At 33.0% G+C, this 11,289-nt stretch overlaps 1 protein-coding gene and 1 pseudogene across 5 annotated transcripts in view; both read left to right on the forward strand.

The window, feature by feature from the left end:
* The window catches only part of SASS6 (SAS-6 centriolar assembly protein), a 37,691-nt gene that overhangs the window by 17,526 nt on the left and 8,876 nt on the right, over positions 1-11,289 (forward strand). For 4 of the 5 annotated variants that reach the window (XM_023536302.1, XM_023536306.1, XM_023536312.1 and 1 more), the window contains 6 exons: positions 70-264; positions 369-458; positions 536-715; positions 1,082-1,163; positions 1,821-1,957; positions 3,823-3,951. In XM_023536302.1, coding sequence (XP_023392070.1) covers positions 70-264; positions 369-458; positions 536-715; positions 1,082-1,163; positions 1,821-1,957; positions 3,823-3,951 — 813 coding nt within the window. Of the gene's footprint in view, positions 1-69; positions 265-368; positions 459-535; positions 716-1,081; positions 1,164-1,820; positions 1,958-3,822; positions 3,952-9,212; positions 10,867-11,289 lie in introns of those variants that run through there. The other variant, XM_023536313.1, reaches the window with a different exon arrangement.
* On the forward strand, positions 9,278-10,866 carry LOC105297615 (annotated as a pseudogene).

The raw sequence follows: 11,289 nt of genomic DNA on the forward strand, positions 1-11,289 counted from the left end.
TCTTAATCATAAATATGTCAGCCAACTTCTCTTTTTCACAATGCATCTTTTTTTTTTTACCTCCTCTAGGAGCTCCAGCGGACTAAACAAGAAGTTCTCTCCTTGCGAAGAGAGAATTCTACACTAGATGCTGAATGTCATGAAAAAGAAAAGCATATTAATCAGCTGCAAACAAAAGTGGCTGTTTTAGAACAAGAAATTAAGGATAAGGACCAGCTTGTATTAAGAACAAAAGAAGCATTTGATACAATCCAGGAACAAAAGGTTTATTTTAAAATTTTGTTAACAAATTGATAATCACATTTATAATGTGATGCTTTTCCTAAACAAATTTCCTAATTATTCTTGTTTTTAAAAATATTTATCAGGTGGCTTTAGAAGAAAATGGTGAGAAAAATCAGGTACAACTTGGAAAACTCGAAGCTACCATAAAATCATTATCAACGGAACTTCTTAAGGTTTGTTTTAAAAATTTAATGAAGCATTAATATTTTATCGGACTATGTAGAACTATACATATGAAGCTCTTTTACAGGCAAATGAAATTATCAAGAAGTTACAAGGGGATCTGAAAACTTTAATGGGTAAATTGAAACTGAAGAATACAGTTACCATTCAGCAAGAGAAACTCTTGGCTGAGAAGGAAGAAAAATTACAAAAGGAACAAAAGGAATTACAAGATGTTGGACAGTCTCTTAGAAATAAAGAGCAAGAGGTAGTTAATACTTTATGCTCCTGCGTGTGTGTGTGTGTGTGTGTGTGTGTGTGTGTGTGATTGCAAAGTATAACAAATTTCCTCAGATATATTTTTGAAAATTCTACTTTGTTATGTTTAAGAATGGGTTCAGCTGTTTTTGTTTTTCAAAGACCATGACTAGATTCAACAGAAGTTAACCTGTTTTTGTTTGAAAGTTATGAGTCAAACACCTCGAGTGTTTGTATATTATGTATATTTGTTTGTGTATAGGAATGCAAATATATGGGTAAGTTGATTCCTTTAAGAATAATCAACTAATTAATAGTATTACATTTCTTCAGTATTTTAGTCTTCATTATGCTTATTAAGATTGACATATTTCAGGTATGCAGATTACAAGAACAATTAGAAGCTACAGTTCAAAAACTTGAAGAAAGCAAACAGCTTCTAAAAAATAATGAAAAGTGTAAGTATGTTATCTTTTTATGGAAATGAGGTTTGCAATTTTAAACCGTTATATTTGAATTCATAGAAGTCTGGGAAAATCAGGATATTGCTATATACAAATAATTTCCACTTTAAATCTACTGTATTGATGTCTTTGCTATAGTAAATTATATTATCTGCCCTGTAAAACAGTTGCCAACACATATTACATGTGTCAGTAACCCAAAATTGTGTTGAAAATATTAACCATAATTTACTTTTTAAATTTTTCTTTTTTAATTGTTTTTACCTAATAGTAATAATAGGATTATTTGAAACTAAAATATAAAATTAAGCCTTTAACATTTTCTGAGTTTCTAGTATTGGTTGTCAGACATAAAAGTATGAATTTTAAACAAATCATTCTAGAAATAACAGTCTCCAGGGAGATCCTTGGCTAGCAGAAATACATACTTCTGATAGTAATAGAATGAGTCTTATGTAGCAGTTGCTAAAGCAAGAATCTTTAATGACAAAAATTTAAGTTATCCTACGTCTTTCTTTGTGATATAAGGTAGTTTTAAAACTTAAAAATTAAAAAACCTCAATATAATTTTTAAATGTTTAAAATTATTATTGGAAAAATACAAATAGTCTAATAAAATTCTTTACCTTGTTTCTTGTTCTTTTATGTAAGTAATCACATGGTTAAATAAAGAACTAAATGAAAATCAGCTAGTGAGAAAGCAAGATGTGTTGGGACCTTCTGCCACTCCACCTGTGCATTCTAGTAGCAACGCAATTAGAAGTGGAATTTCTCCTAACCCTAATGTGGTAAGATGTAAATTAAGATGTGAGTGGTCTTAGTAAATTTCCTAAAACAAAAAGTATTCCCAGATTGTTAGGAGGTCTCCGTCACTAAAAGTACTGGTACCGATAGGACTAGAGTCCTGCAGTTATTAGCAGTGGAGTAGAGTATAAGTTGCACTTTAATGGAACTTTAGGTGTACTTGCTCTTAACAAGGAGGCTGTAGTCCAAGGGCACACTTCTTTGTAAGATTCTAATAGATATAGAAATCATTTAGTATTAACTAAAATAATGCCCAGTGCTCTGAAAAACTTTAAAACACACACAGTATATAAAAGGCCTCAGGAGGGGATAACAAGGTTTAGGCTCAAGTTTGGAACTACAATGGAAGGAAGCTAAATGGGAATTCTATCAGAAAAAGAAAAGAGAAAAGCCCTGTTATCAGGCTTGTCAGCTCTAGATGCTAAAAAAACACTGGCTGTGAAAGAGACGCTTTCTCTTTTCCAGGTACAGTTGTTTTGATTTTTCCTTGCAAGAAATGAGGGGAGAAAAAGAAAAGCAGCCCCTTATATCTGGGAGCTGGCTTAGTACTATCAGGTGGACCTAGGTGTTGCTGGGAGCTGGACTAGCACTCACGTTTAGGTCTGAGTGCTTTCCTGTTGGACATAAACAGTTTTACAGAATGTCATCATGAGACAAGGCCACCCTGTGACTGTGATGGATCAAGGCAAAACAAGATCACTTCATAATCATGTCTGAGCACAGACAAAAATGCAAACATTGCCAAACTACAAAAATGGGCAAACATCCTCCTATCCTTGGTGACTTGAATGACTGCTGCTTTATTACCAGTTACAGCTTTGGCCTTAGTACATTTTTCCTGCCTTATTAGATAAGATTTATTCAGATACCAGTAATTTGTTATCCCTATTTTCTGCTAGCATCCAATCCATAGCAAAGCCCCAGTTTCTTAAACTGTTCCTTAAACATTTAACACATGACTAAGTCCAATAAATGAGTCCCTTTGGACATCCTCTTACTGAGACATCTCATGGTTCTTCATTGTGTACAGTCTCCCTCATTTCATGGGGCAGTAGTAAATCCAGTGTGAACAGCTATAGACATCTTTCTAGCAATTATTGACTGGAGAACATTGGCAGAAGATTTAAAATTCAAATGCCTAATTGAATTTTTAATCTATCCCGGTGAATCAGAGTACTTGGTTTTAAAGAAGGGAAAGGATTTATGCTGAATTGGAAAAGGTGTGGGGGAAAGTGCCTGATACTGGATTACAAACTTAAAAAACTTGACAGCTTACCTTTAATGACTGATGATAAATAACCGTGTGAAAGCCAGTGAAGTACACTCCTTAAGATTTGTGTTTTCAGTTGGCCTCTTATTAAAATAAATTGTTTTCATGACATTGGTTAATGGTGGTGTTACTGTGTTGAAAATTGTCAAAGCAAATAATTAGTCCATTTAAGAACACTGGTTTTGTTGATGATTCTTTTTCTACTCAATCCAGCAGAAAATAATTTTTATTTTATCCCTGACTGGCCTATTGATCTCTGTCTCTACCCCCCTACCCCCTTCTTCAGGAATGAGGGGGCCATAGTGAACCAAGATGGTTCAGAGGTCTCTGTTTTAACTTAGTTCAAAGGCAGGTCTAGTGATTTGTTTTGTCTAAGCTTGTCTAGCCACTCTGAAAAGCCGAGGTATCCCAGCCTTGTACGATATAATAAAACAGAGTTTTGTGGTATCATGATAAACAAAATTGGCCTCTGAGGTAGTGCTTTTAACTGTTAGTTATTATAGCACATGCAATTGCCTCCTGAGTCAGCATATACTATTTAGAACTAATTTCTCATCCTTTTTTCGGGTTTATTTTTAGGTTGATGGTAGACTGGCTTACCCAGCTTGTGGGATTGGTTATCCTGTCTCCTCTGCATTTGCTTTCCAGAATACCTTTCCTCATCCTTTATCTGCCAAAAATGCCATCCACTCAGTTTCAGGACCAAAGGTAGCCAAATTAACTGATACTTTTTTTTTCTGAAAAATATTTAAATGCAATTTATTAACATACAAATATTTTTCATCTTTTAAAAAATGCAATCAGTTGCTAACTATTAAATATGTATTAGATGAATATATTACTATGTAATAATCTAGTAATAATCTAGTATATATGCTTACAGGAAATACTATATGCTTATAGGAAATACTATATATTACTATGTAATAATCTATGTAATAATCTAGTATATATGCTTACAGGAAATACTATATGCATTATGAAATGTCTCGAGTCACTGTAATTTATAAATCTGGGCATCAGTCTGCTTAAACTGTATTTATTCCTTTTCAGCCTTTCCATTTTTATTCATTCTGCTACTTATATCTCCTACAACTCTCAAACCTAACTAGAATTACTGACTTCATACTGCTAGTTTATTAGCTGTGGTAACATTTTTGGATTCCATTGCCAGGTCTGGTAGGACAGGCTCACAGCGAATTCTAAAATGTAGTTCTGACATTATTTCAAATAGCATATGCTTAGCAGTCCTCCAATCCTAGATTTATTTGCTAAGACTCTTTTCTGCTCATCTGAGTTCTTCATTATTGTTATTACTAATGTCATAGGTTTATATATTATTTTCACATGTATTATTTTCACATTGATGTAATCCAGCTAGACCAACTAGTGATTTCATTTTCATTCCTGATTTCAGGTCCAAATTGATATTTTTTTCCTACATCATGGAGACAAACATTTTCAAAAAGAATATTTTATAAAAGATAAAATTGAGGACTTTGAAACTGCTATTATAAACTCTTAATCTATTAGTTTTGAGCTGCCCTAAAAATAAGTTGACTGTGTTGCTTAGGCTTGTGTTTCTCGTTAGCTATAGTCCTATTATCATCTGGAGCTTTTGAGGATTTTCAATGAAATGAGAAACCCAAGTTTTTCTGTTTAGAATATTAATGTGTAAAGAGTGGATGCATTTAATTGACGTTTCTTTCATTGCTTATTAAGGGAATTAGATATGAATATTTGAAGGAATAAATACTATTATTTTCTACTATCAATATAATCAAGTGTGATTATATTTTGGGATCAGTTTTTTCTTGAGAATTATGACTGAATTCACAATTTTTTTTTATTATAAACAGCTTTTCAGGAATTATGTAATGTCTGAAATGAAGAAAGAACTACTACAGGTAGTTGTCTAGTTGGTAGGGCTAAAATATGACTTATAAGATTACCTTTCTTATAGCTCATCAAGAATCATTATCACAAGGATTTTCTTAAACATAGGTGCAAGACTTTCAATGTGTCCTATATCACTGATACCAATATTATTTTGATCTTATATCCCCAACAATAAAAAACAATTAAAACAAAACACTTTGAGCTTAAATTGCTAATGCATTAATATTTATTTATTTGGAATTGTGTGTATATACTACTGAACTGCAGTATATTATAAAGAGTAGTATAGTGGTTAAGAAAGTGGAATCTGATTAATTGAATTCTAATCTTGCCTCTATCAATATGAAGTTGAGCAGGCCACTAAAAAACAAACAAGAAACGACATCTAACTCATGCTTCAGTTTCTCCACATGTAAAATGGGGCAGTAATTTTATGTACTTTACTGGATTATTGTGAGGATTAAGTGAATTAATGTATTTCCTTAGAATGTTACCTGGTACATGGTAAGTGCTCCATAAATGTTATCTATTGTTATTAAAATATAAAATCTCAAAAATAGAAATTAAAGAATGAAATTAAAAATGTATATAGATCAGTGTTATAAGATTTTCTTCTCAGATTTCAGTGGATGGTTGTAATCACTGCCTGCTTTGGAGACCACTTAGGCTAACAGCTATGGTGATTAAACATGAAAGCTCTTTTTAGTTGCAGTAGAAAAAATTATTTCACAGCATCAAATCTGTGATATACTTGATATCTTAAAATGTTACTGTCAAGATTTAGTACATTCAAATAGATGCTTAACTGTGACAATGTAAGAACACGTTGGATTAAGCAAGAAACAAAATCATGCTGAAAGAGGACATAGAGTATTTAAAAAGATTGTGCTATGCCGATGAATAGAAAGAACAAACACTTGATAATTTTAAAGCAATAGAGACAATAAGTTTTTTTTCCTTTATTTTTAAAGACAATAATAATCAGGATTCATTCATTCAGTCAATAAACATGTAATGAATGTCTGCCACGGCCAGGCATTGTTCTAGTTGCAAGGGCTACAGCAGTGAAAACAAGAAAAAGTCCCTGTTGTTGGTGCTTACATTTTGTGGTACAGTATCATTATGATAGTAAACTGTAGTATCTTTCAAACTAAGGAGATGTTATGCGATGTCAAAGAAAATACTTGTTTAAAAGAATCTCTTAAACAATTTAGAATTTATGATTCCTTTTGTGTGGGATGAATTCTCAAAATCATGTATGATCTGATTTTATCATGGACATCATAAAGTATGTGAGGGATTTTCTGCAATGAGAAAGCAACTAAGATCAAATGATTGATTTATCTTCATAGTGTTCAACCCGCAGCATGTATTCAGACATAATTTTATCTAAACGTAGCATTATTCACTTTGATTGACCACCTTACTCACCAGATAGTTGTAAATTAATTTTTGTTTATTTTGTATTAACTATTTTAAAAAATAGGTAATGTAAGAGCATGGGAAGCTTCCAAATGTACAAGAGGATATAGTGTCTAAATAAGAATTTTGAATTCCTAAATGATCAAAAGTAATCCAATAATTTATGTAAAAGTCCAAAGCAAAACATCAGCATAGATGATGCAGCAGTATATTTAAAGTAACCATTTACTATCAGCAGTCTGAGAGTTCAAGTTTTTTTATATCCTCATCAACCCTTGGTATGGTCAGTTGTTTAATTTTAGCCATACTGATAGGTATATAGAAGTCTTTAACTGTGATCTTAACTTGCATTTCCCCAAAAGCTAATGAGGTTGAGAATATCTTTTCATGTGCTTATTTGACATCAGTGTATCTACTTTGGTGAAATATCTTTTTTAATCTTTTGTCTGTTTTTAAATGAGGTAGTTCAGCATCTTTTCTTGTGTTTACATCAGTATATCTGCGTGATGACATATCTTTTTGAATCTTTTGCCCATTTTTGAACTAGGTTGTTTGTCTTATTATTGAGTTATAAGGATTCTTCATTCTGGTTAAAAGTCCTTTATTAGATACACGATTTGCAAATATTTCTCCCAGTCTGTGGCTTCTCTTCATTTTCTCTTCTGAAGCACAAAAGTTTTTAATTTATTAAGAGTCCAGTTTATCAGTTTATTTTCTTTGTGAACCATGCTTTCGGAGTCATATGTAAGAACTCTTTTTTCAACTACAGGTTGAAAATAAGATTTATGATCCTTTGTGGGTTAATTTTTATGTGTGATGTGAGGTAAAGGTCTTAAGTTCTTCATTTTGTTTTTTTGCATGTGGCTCTCTGATTATCTTAGTACCATTTGTTAAAAAGACTGTCTTTCCCTGTTGAATTGTCTAGGCACCTTTATTGAAAATCATTTGACCATAAATCTAAGAATTTATTTCTGGACTCTCAGTTCTATTTCACTGATTAACTAACTTTCTTTGTGCCAGTAACACACTGTCCTGATTACTGTGATATTATATTTTGAAATTGGGTAATGTGAATCCACCAACTATGCTCTTTTTCAAAATTATTTAATTATTTTAGATCCTTTGTTATTTCCATATAAATATTTAGATCAGCTTGTCAATTTCTATAAAATAATCTACTTGAATTTTGATAAGAGTTCATTGAATTTATAGGTCAATTTTAGAAGAAATGCCACTTAGGCAATATTTTGTCTTTCAATCCATGAATGTTAAATATCTCTTTTTAGGTATGTGATTCCTCTCAATGTTTTGCAGTTTTCAATGTATGTCTTACATTTCTTTTATTAAATTATTCCTAAGTATTCTTTGATGCTATTGTGAATGTAATTGTTCTATTAATTACTTTCTCAGAATATTCATTGATGCTGTACATAAACGTAATTGATTTTTATACTTGTACAATCCTGAAACTTTGCTGAACTCATTAGTGGCTTTTTTTAGATTTTGTTGGATTTTCCACATAGATAATCATGTCATTTGAAACTAATGATAACTTTACTTCTTCCTTTTCAATCTGGTTGCTTTTTATTTATTTTTCTTGCCTTATGGCTAGAACCTCTAGCACAATTTGAATAAATGTGAAAGCACTCATTCTGGCCTTCTTCCTGACCTTGAGGGCACAGCATTCAGTCTTTCACTATTAAGTATGTTAGCTGTAGTTTTTTTCCCTAGATGCCATTTTTTTCAAATCAAAGGATTTTTCTTTTATTCCCAGTTTAATGAGAGCTTTTATCATGAATATATGTTGAATTTTTCAAGAGCTTTTTCTCCATTAACTGATACGCTCGTGTAGCTTTTTTTTCATTAGTTAACAGTTGGATTGTGTTGATTTTCAGATATTATATCAGCCTTGCATTCTTGGAATAAGCCTTACTGATCTAAATCTTTGTTACATCCAGTTGGTTGATTTTGTTTAGTTCTTTATATCCTTGTTTACTCTCTTGTGTACTTATTTTATCAATTACTCAGAGAGGAGTGTTGATATCTCCAGTTATTATGGATGTTTCCATTTCTATTTTTCTAGTTTATCAGTTTTTGCTTCATGTATTTTGAAGCTCTTTTATTAGGTGCATACATCTTTAGAATTTTTATGCCTTCTTAGTTAATTGGCCCTTTCTTTGTTATGTAACTTCTTTTTTTATTTTTGGTATTTTTCCCTGCTCTGAAGTCCACTTTGTCTGATATGACCATAGCTACTCAGACTTTCTTTTGAGTAGTGTTTTCATGGAATATCTTTTTCACCTGTTTTACTTTGTACCTGTATATATCATATTTAAAATAGTTTTCATGTAAAGAGCACATCTTGCTTGTGCCCTCTGCTTTTTCTTTGTTTCCTCCTTTCTGACTTCTTTTGGATTATGCTAACATTTTTTAGTGTTTCATTTTAATTTTTCTGATTTTTTTACTCTATATAATGATTTTTAGTGGTTGTTCCATAAATACACACATATTTCACTTCTCACAGTGTGTGTAGAATTAATGTTTTACCACTTCAAATGGAATAGAAATACTTTACCATCATATAATTCTTTTACCTTTCACCCCTTTATGTTTTGTTATTTCATATATATTACATTTGCATACATTAGAAACATCATTAGGTGAAGACACCACTGCTGCCACCACGGCTACTGCTGAGTCTGAGCGTTGGGCTGCAGTCATGGACTCTTGCTGGCAGGAAGAGGATCGTGTCATATTTGTGACCAGAGAAGACCATGAAACTCCAAGCAGTGCAGAGCTGGTGGCTGACGACCCCAACGATCCATACGAGAACCATGGATTGATTCTGACAGATGAAGACATTAACTGGAACTGCCCTTCCTTTGGGGAAAGGGCAGTGGCCCCTGTGGGGAACAGCTCAAGTCGGCCTTTGCTTGCTTCCACTAAAGCACAGAGGATGCTAAAGGATCAGACTTTGTAGACCAGTTCCTGGCTGCGAGAATGCATGCCGAAGTACCCGGACCTCTATCCCCAAGACCAGGAGGAGAAGAAGCTGGCAAAATTTTTAGAGGAGAAAGCTCCCACTGAGGGCAACGCAGCCAAAGAAGAGGAGGGGTCAAGCTAAGGGGTGGCACATGGCCCTGGGCTCCAGGCTTTCTACCTCAGAGTTATATGAACCTTTTGCAAAATGACTTTCTGTCACTCTCTAAGAAAGTGTCTTTCCTTCTGTTGTTCTGTGCACTGTAATGTACCAAATATCTTATTTAGATGATCAGGGTCTTGGCCCCTTGACGTATACATTGAAAAAAATGTGTATGTGTATTCCACATAAATCTATCAGTGAGTGTAGCTGCCACTTTTGAATTCTCAGATTACCCCTAATCTTCCCACTTTGAAATAATGTGAATATTTTCAGCAACCAAAAATTATTATCTTTGAGTGGTCTCTTGTAAGTGAGCTGATTTATTCTGATTCATTATCTTCCTTTTAGTAGATTTTATACCTGTTTTGGGAAATGAAAACTCCTTTAAAATTGCCGGAGTGGGGCCATTCTTAGTATAAGAGGCCAGATAACACATAATTTTTTCTCCAAAACCATCCTGACCTTGAGTATATGAGGAGGCAGTATACTTCCTTCTGATACATTTAGTTTGATACATTTTACATTGAGCTCTACATTTTCTTTTTGGGAAGTGGAACTTTGGACCCCTGACATAGAATCCCTACCTAAATGAAGAGAAAGGCTGGCTTTTGCTGTTCTTGTTATGCCAAAAGCCCCAGTTTGGGGCTTGTGTTCACACTGGCTCTGTCTCTGCTTGTTCAGATGCAAAGTTCTTGAGAGGTAGGGGCCTAATTTTTACCAAAGTAGCAGCCAAGAGGAAATGGTGTGAATTAAGTGGTCAGTTATAGGGAAAATATGGTTTTTACCAGGAAAAAAAAAATCAGTGCTATAATTTTTGCTGTCATACATATTTTAAGTACTTGAGTGGAGAAGCATAGTCCGTTGTGTTTATCCACTATTTTCCATTTCTGGTGTCCATATTTCCTTCTGATACCATTTCCCTGAATGACAGAACATTCTTTAGCATTTGCCAGGAGGTCTTCTGGCAAAGAAGTTTCTTTTTCCACTTCATTTGGGAACATCTATCTTTCACCTTCATTCCTGAATGATATTTTCTCTGGATATAGAATTCTATATTTGTAGTTTTTTTACTTAAGCACTTTAAAAATGTTCTCTTTCCTTCAGACTTCCATAAATTCTGATATTAATCTGCAATAAATTTAAATTGTTGTTCAACTATGTATAATGGGTTCTTATTCTCTGCTTTCAAAATTTTTTGTTTAGTTTTCAGCGGTTTTACGATGCGTCTGGGTCTGGATTTTTTTGACTTTTTCCTTTTGGGAATTCACTAAACTTCTTGAGTCTAAATTGATATCTTTTGCCAAATTTTGAAAGTGTTCAGCCATTATTTCTTCAAATGTATTTTTTTTCTATACCACTCTTGTCTTTGTGGGACTCAGAAGACATGGAACTTAGTTAGACCTTTGGCTGTTTTTCCATAAGTCCATGAAGATCTGTTCTCCCATTCTTTTTTGTTTTTCAGACTTGATCATTTCTGTTGATCAGTATTCAAGTTTACTCTTTCTTCCATCATCTCCATTTTGCTATTTAGCCCATTCATTGAATTTTTTTGTTTTAAAACTTTTTTAACATCTATTTTTTTT

This window comes from Pteropus vampyrus, unplaced genomic scaffold (assembly GCF_000151845.1).
Source record: "Pteropus vampyrus isolate Shadow unplaced genomic scaffold, Pvam_2.0 Scaffold6, whole genome shotgun sequence".
Lineage (NCBI taxonomy): Eukaryota > Metazoa > Chordata > Mammalia > Chiroptera > Pteropodidae > Pteropus > Pteropus vampyrus.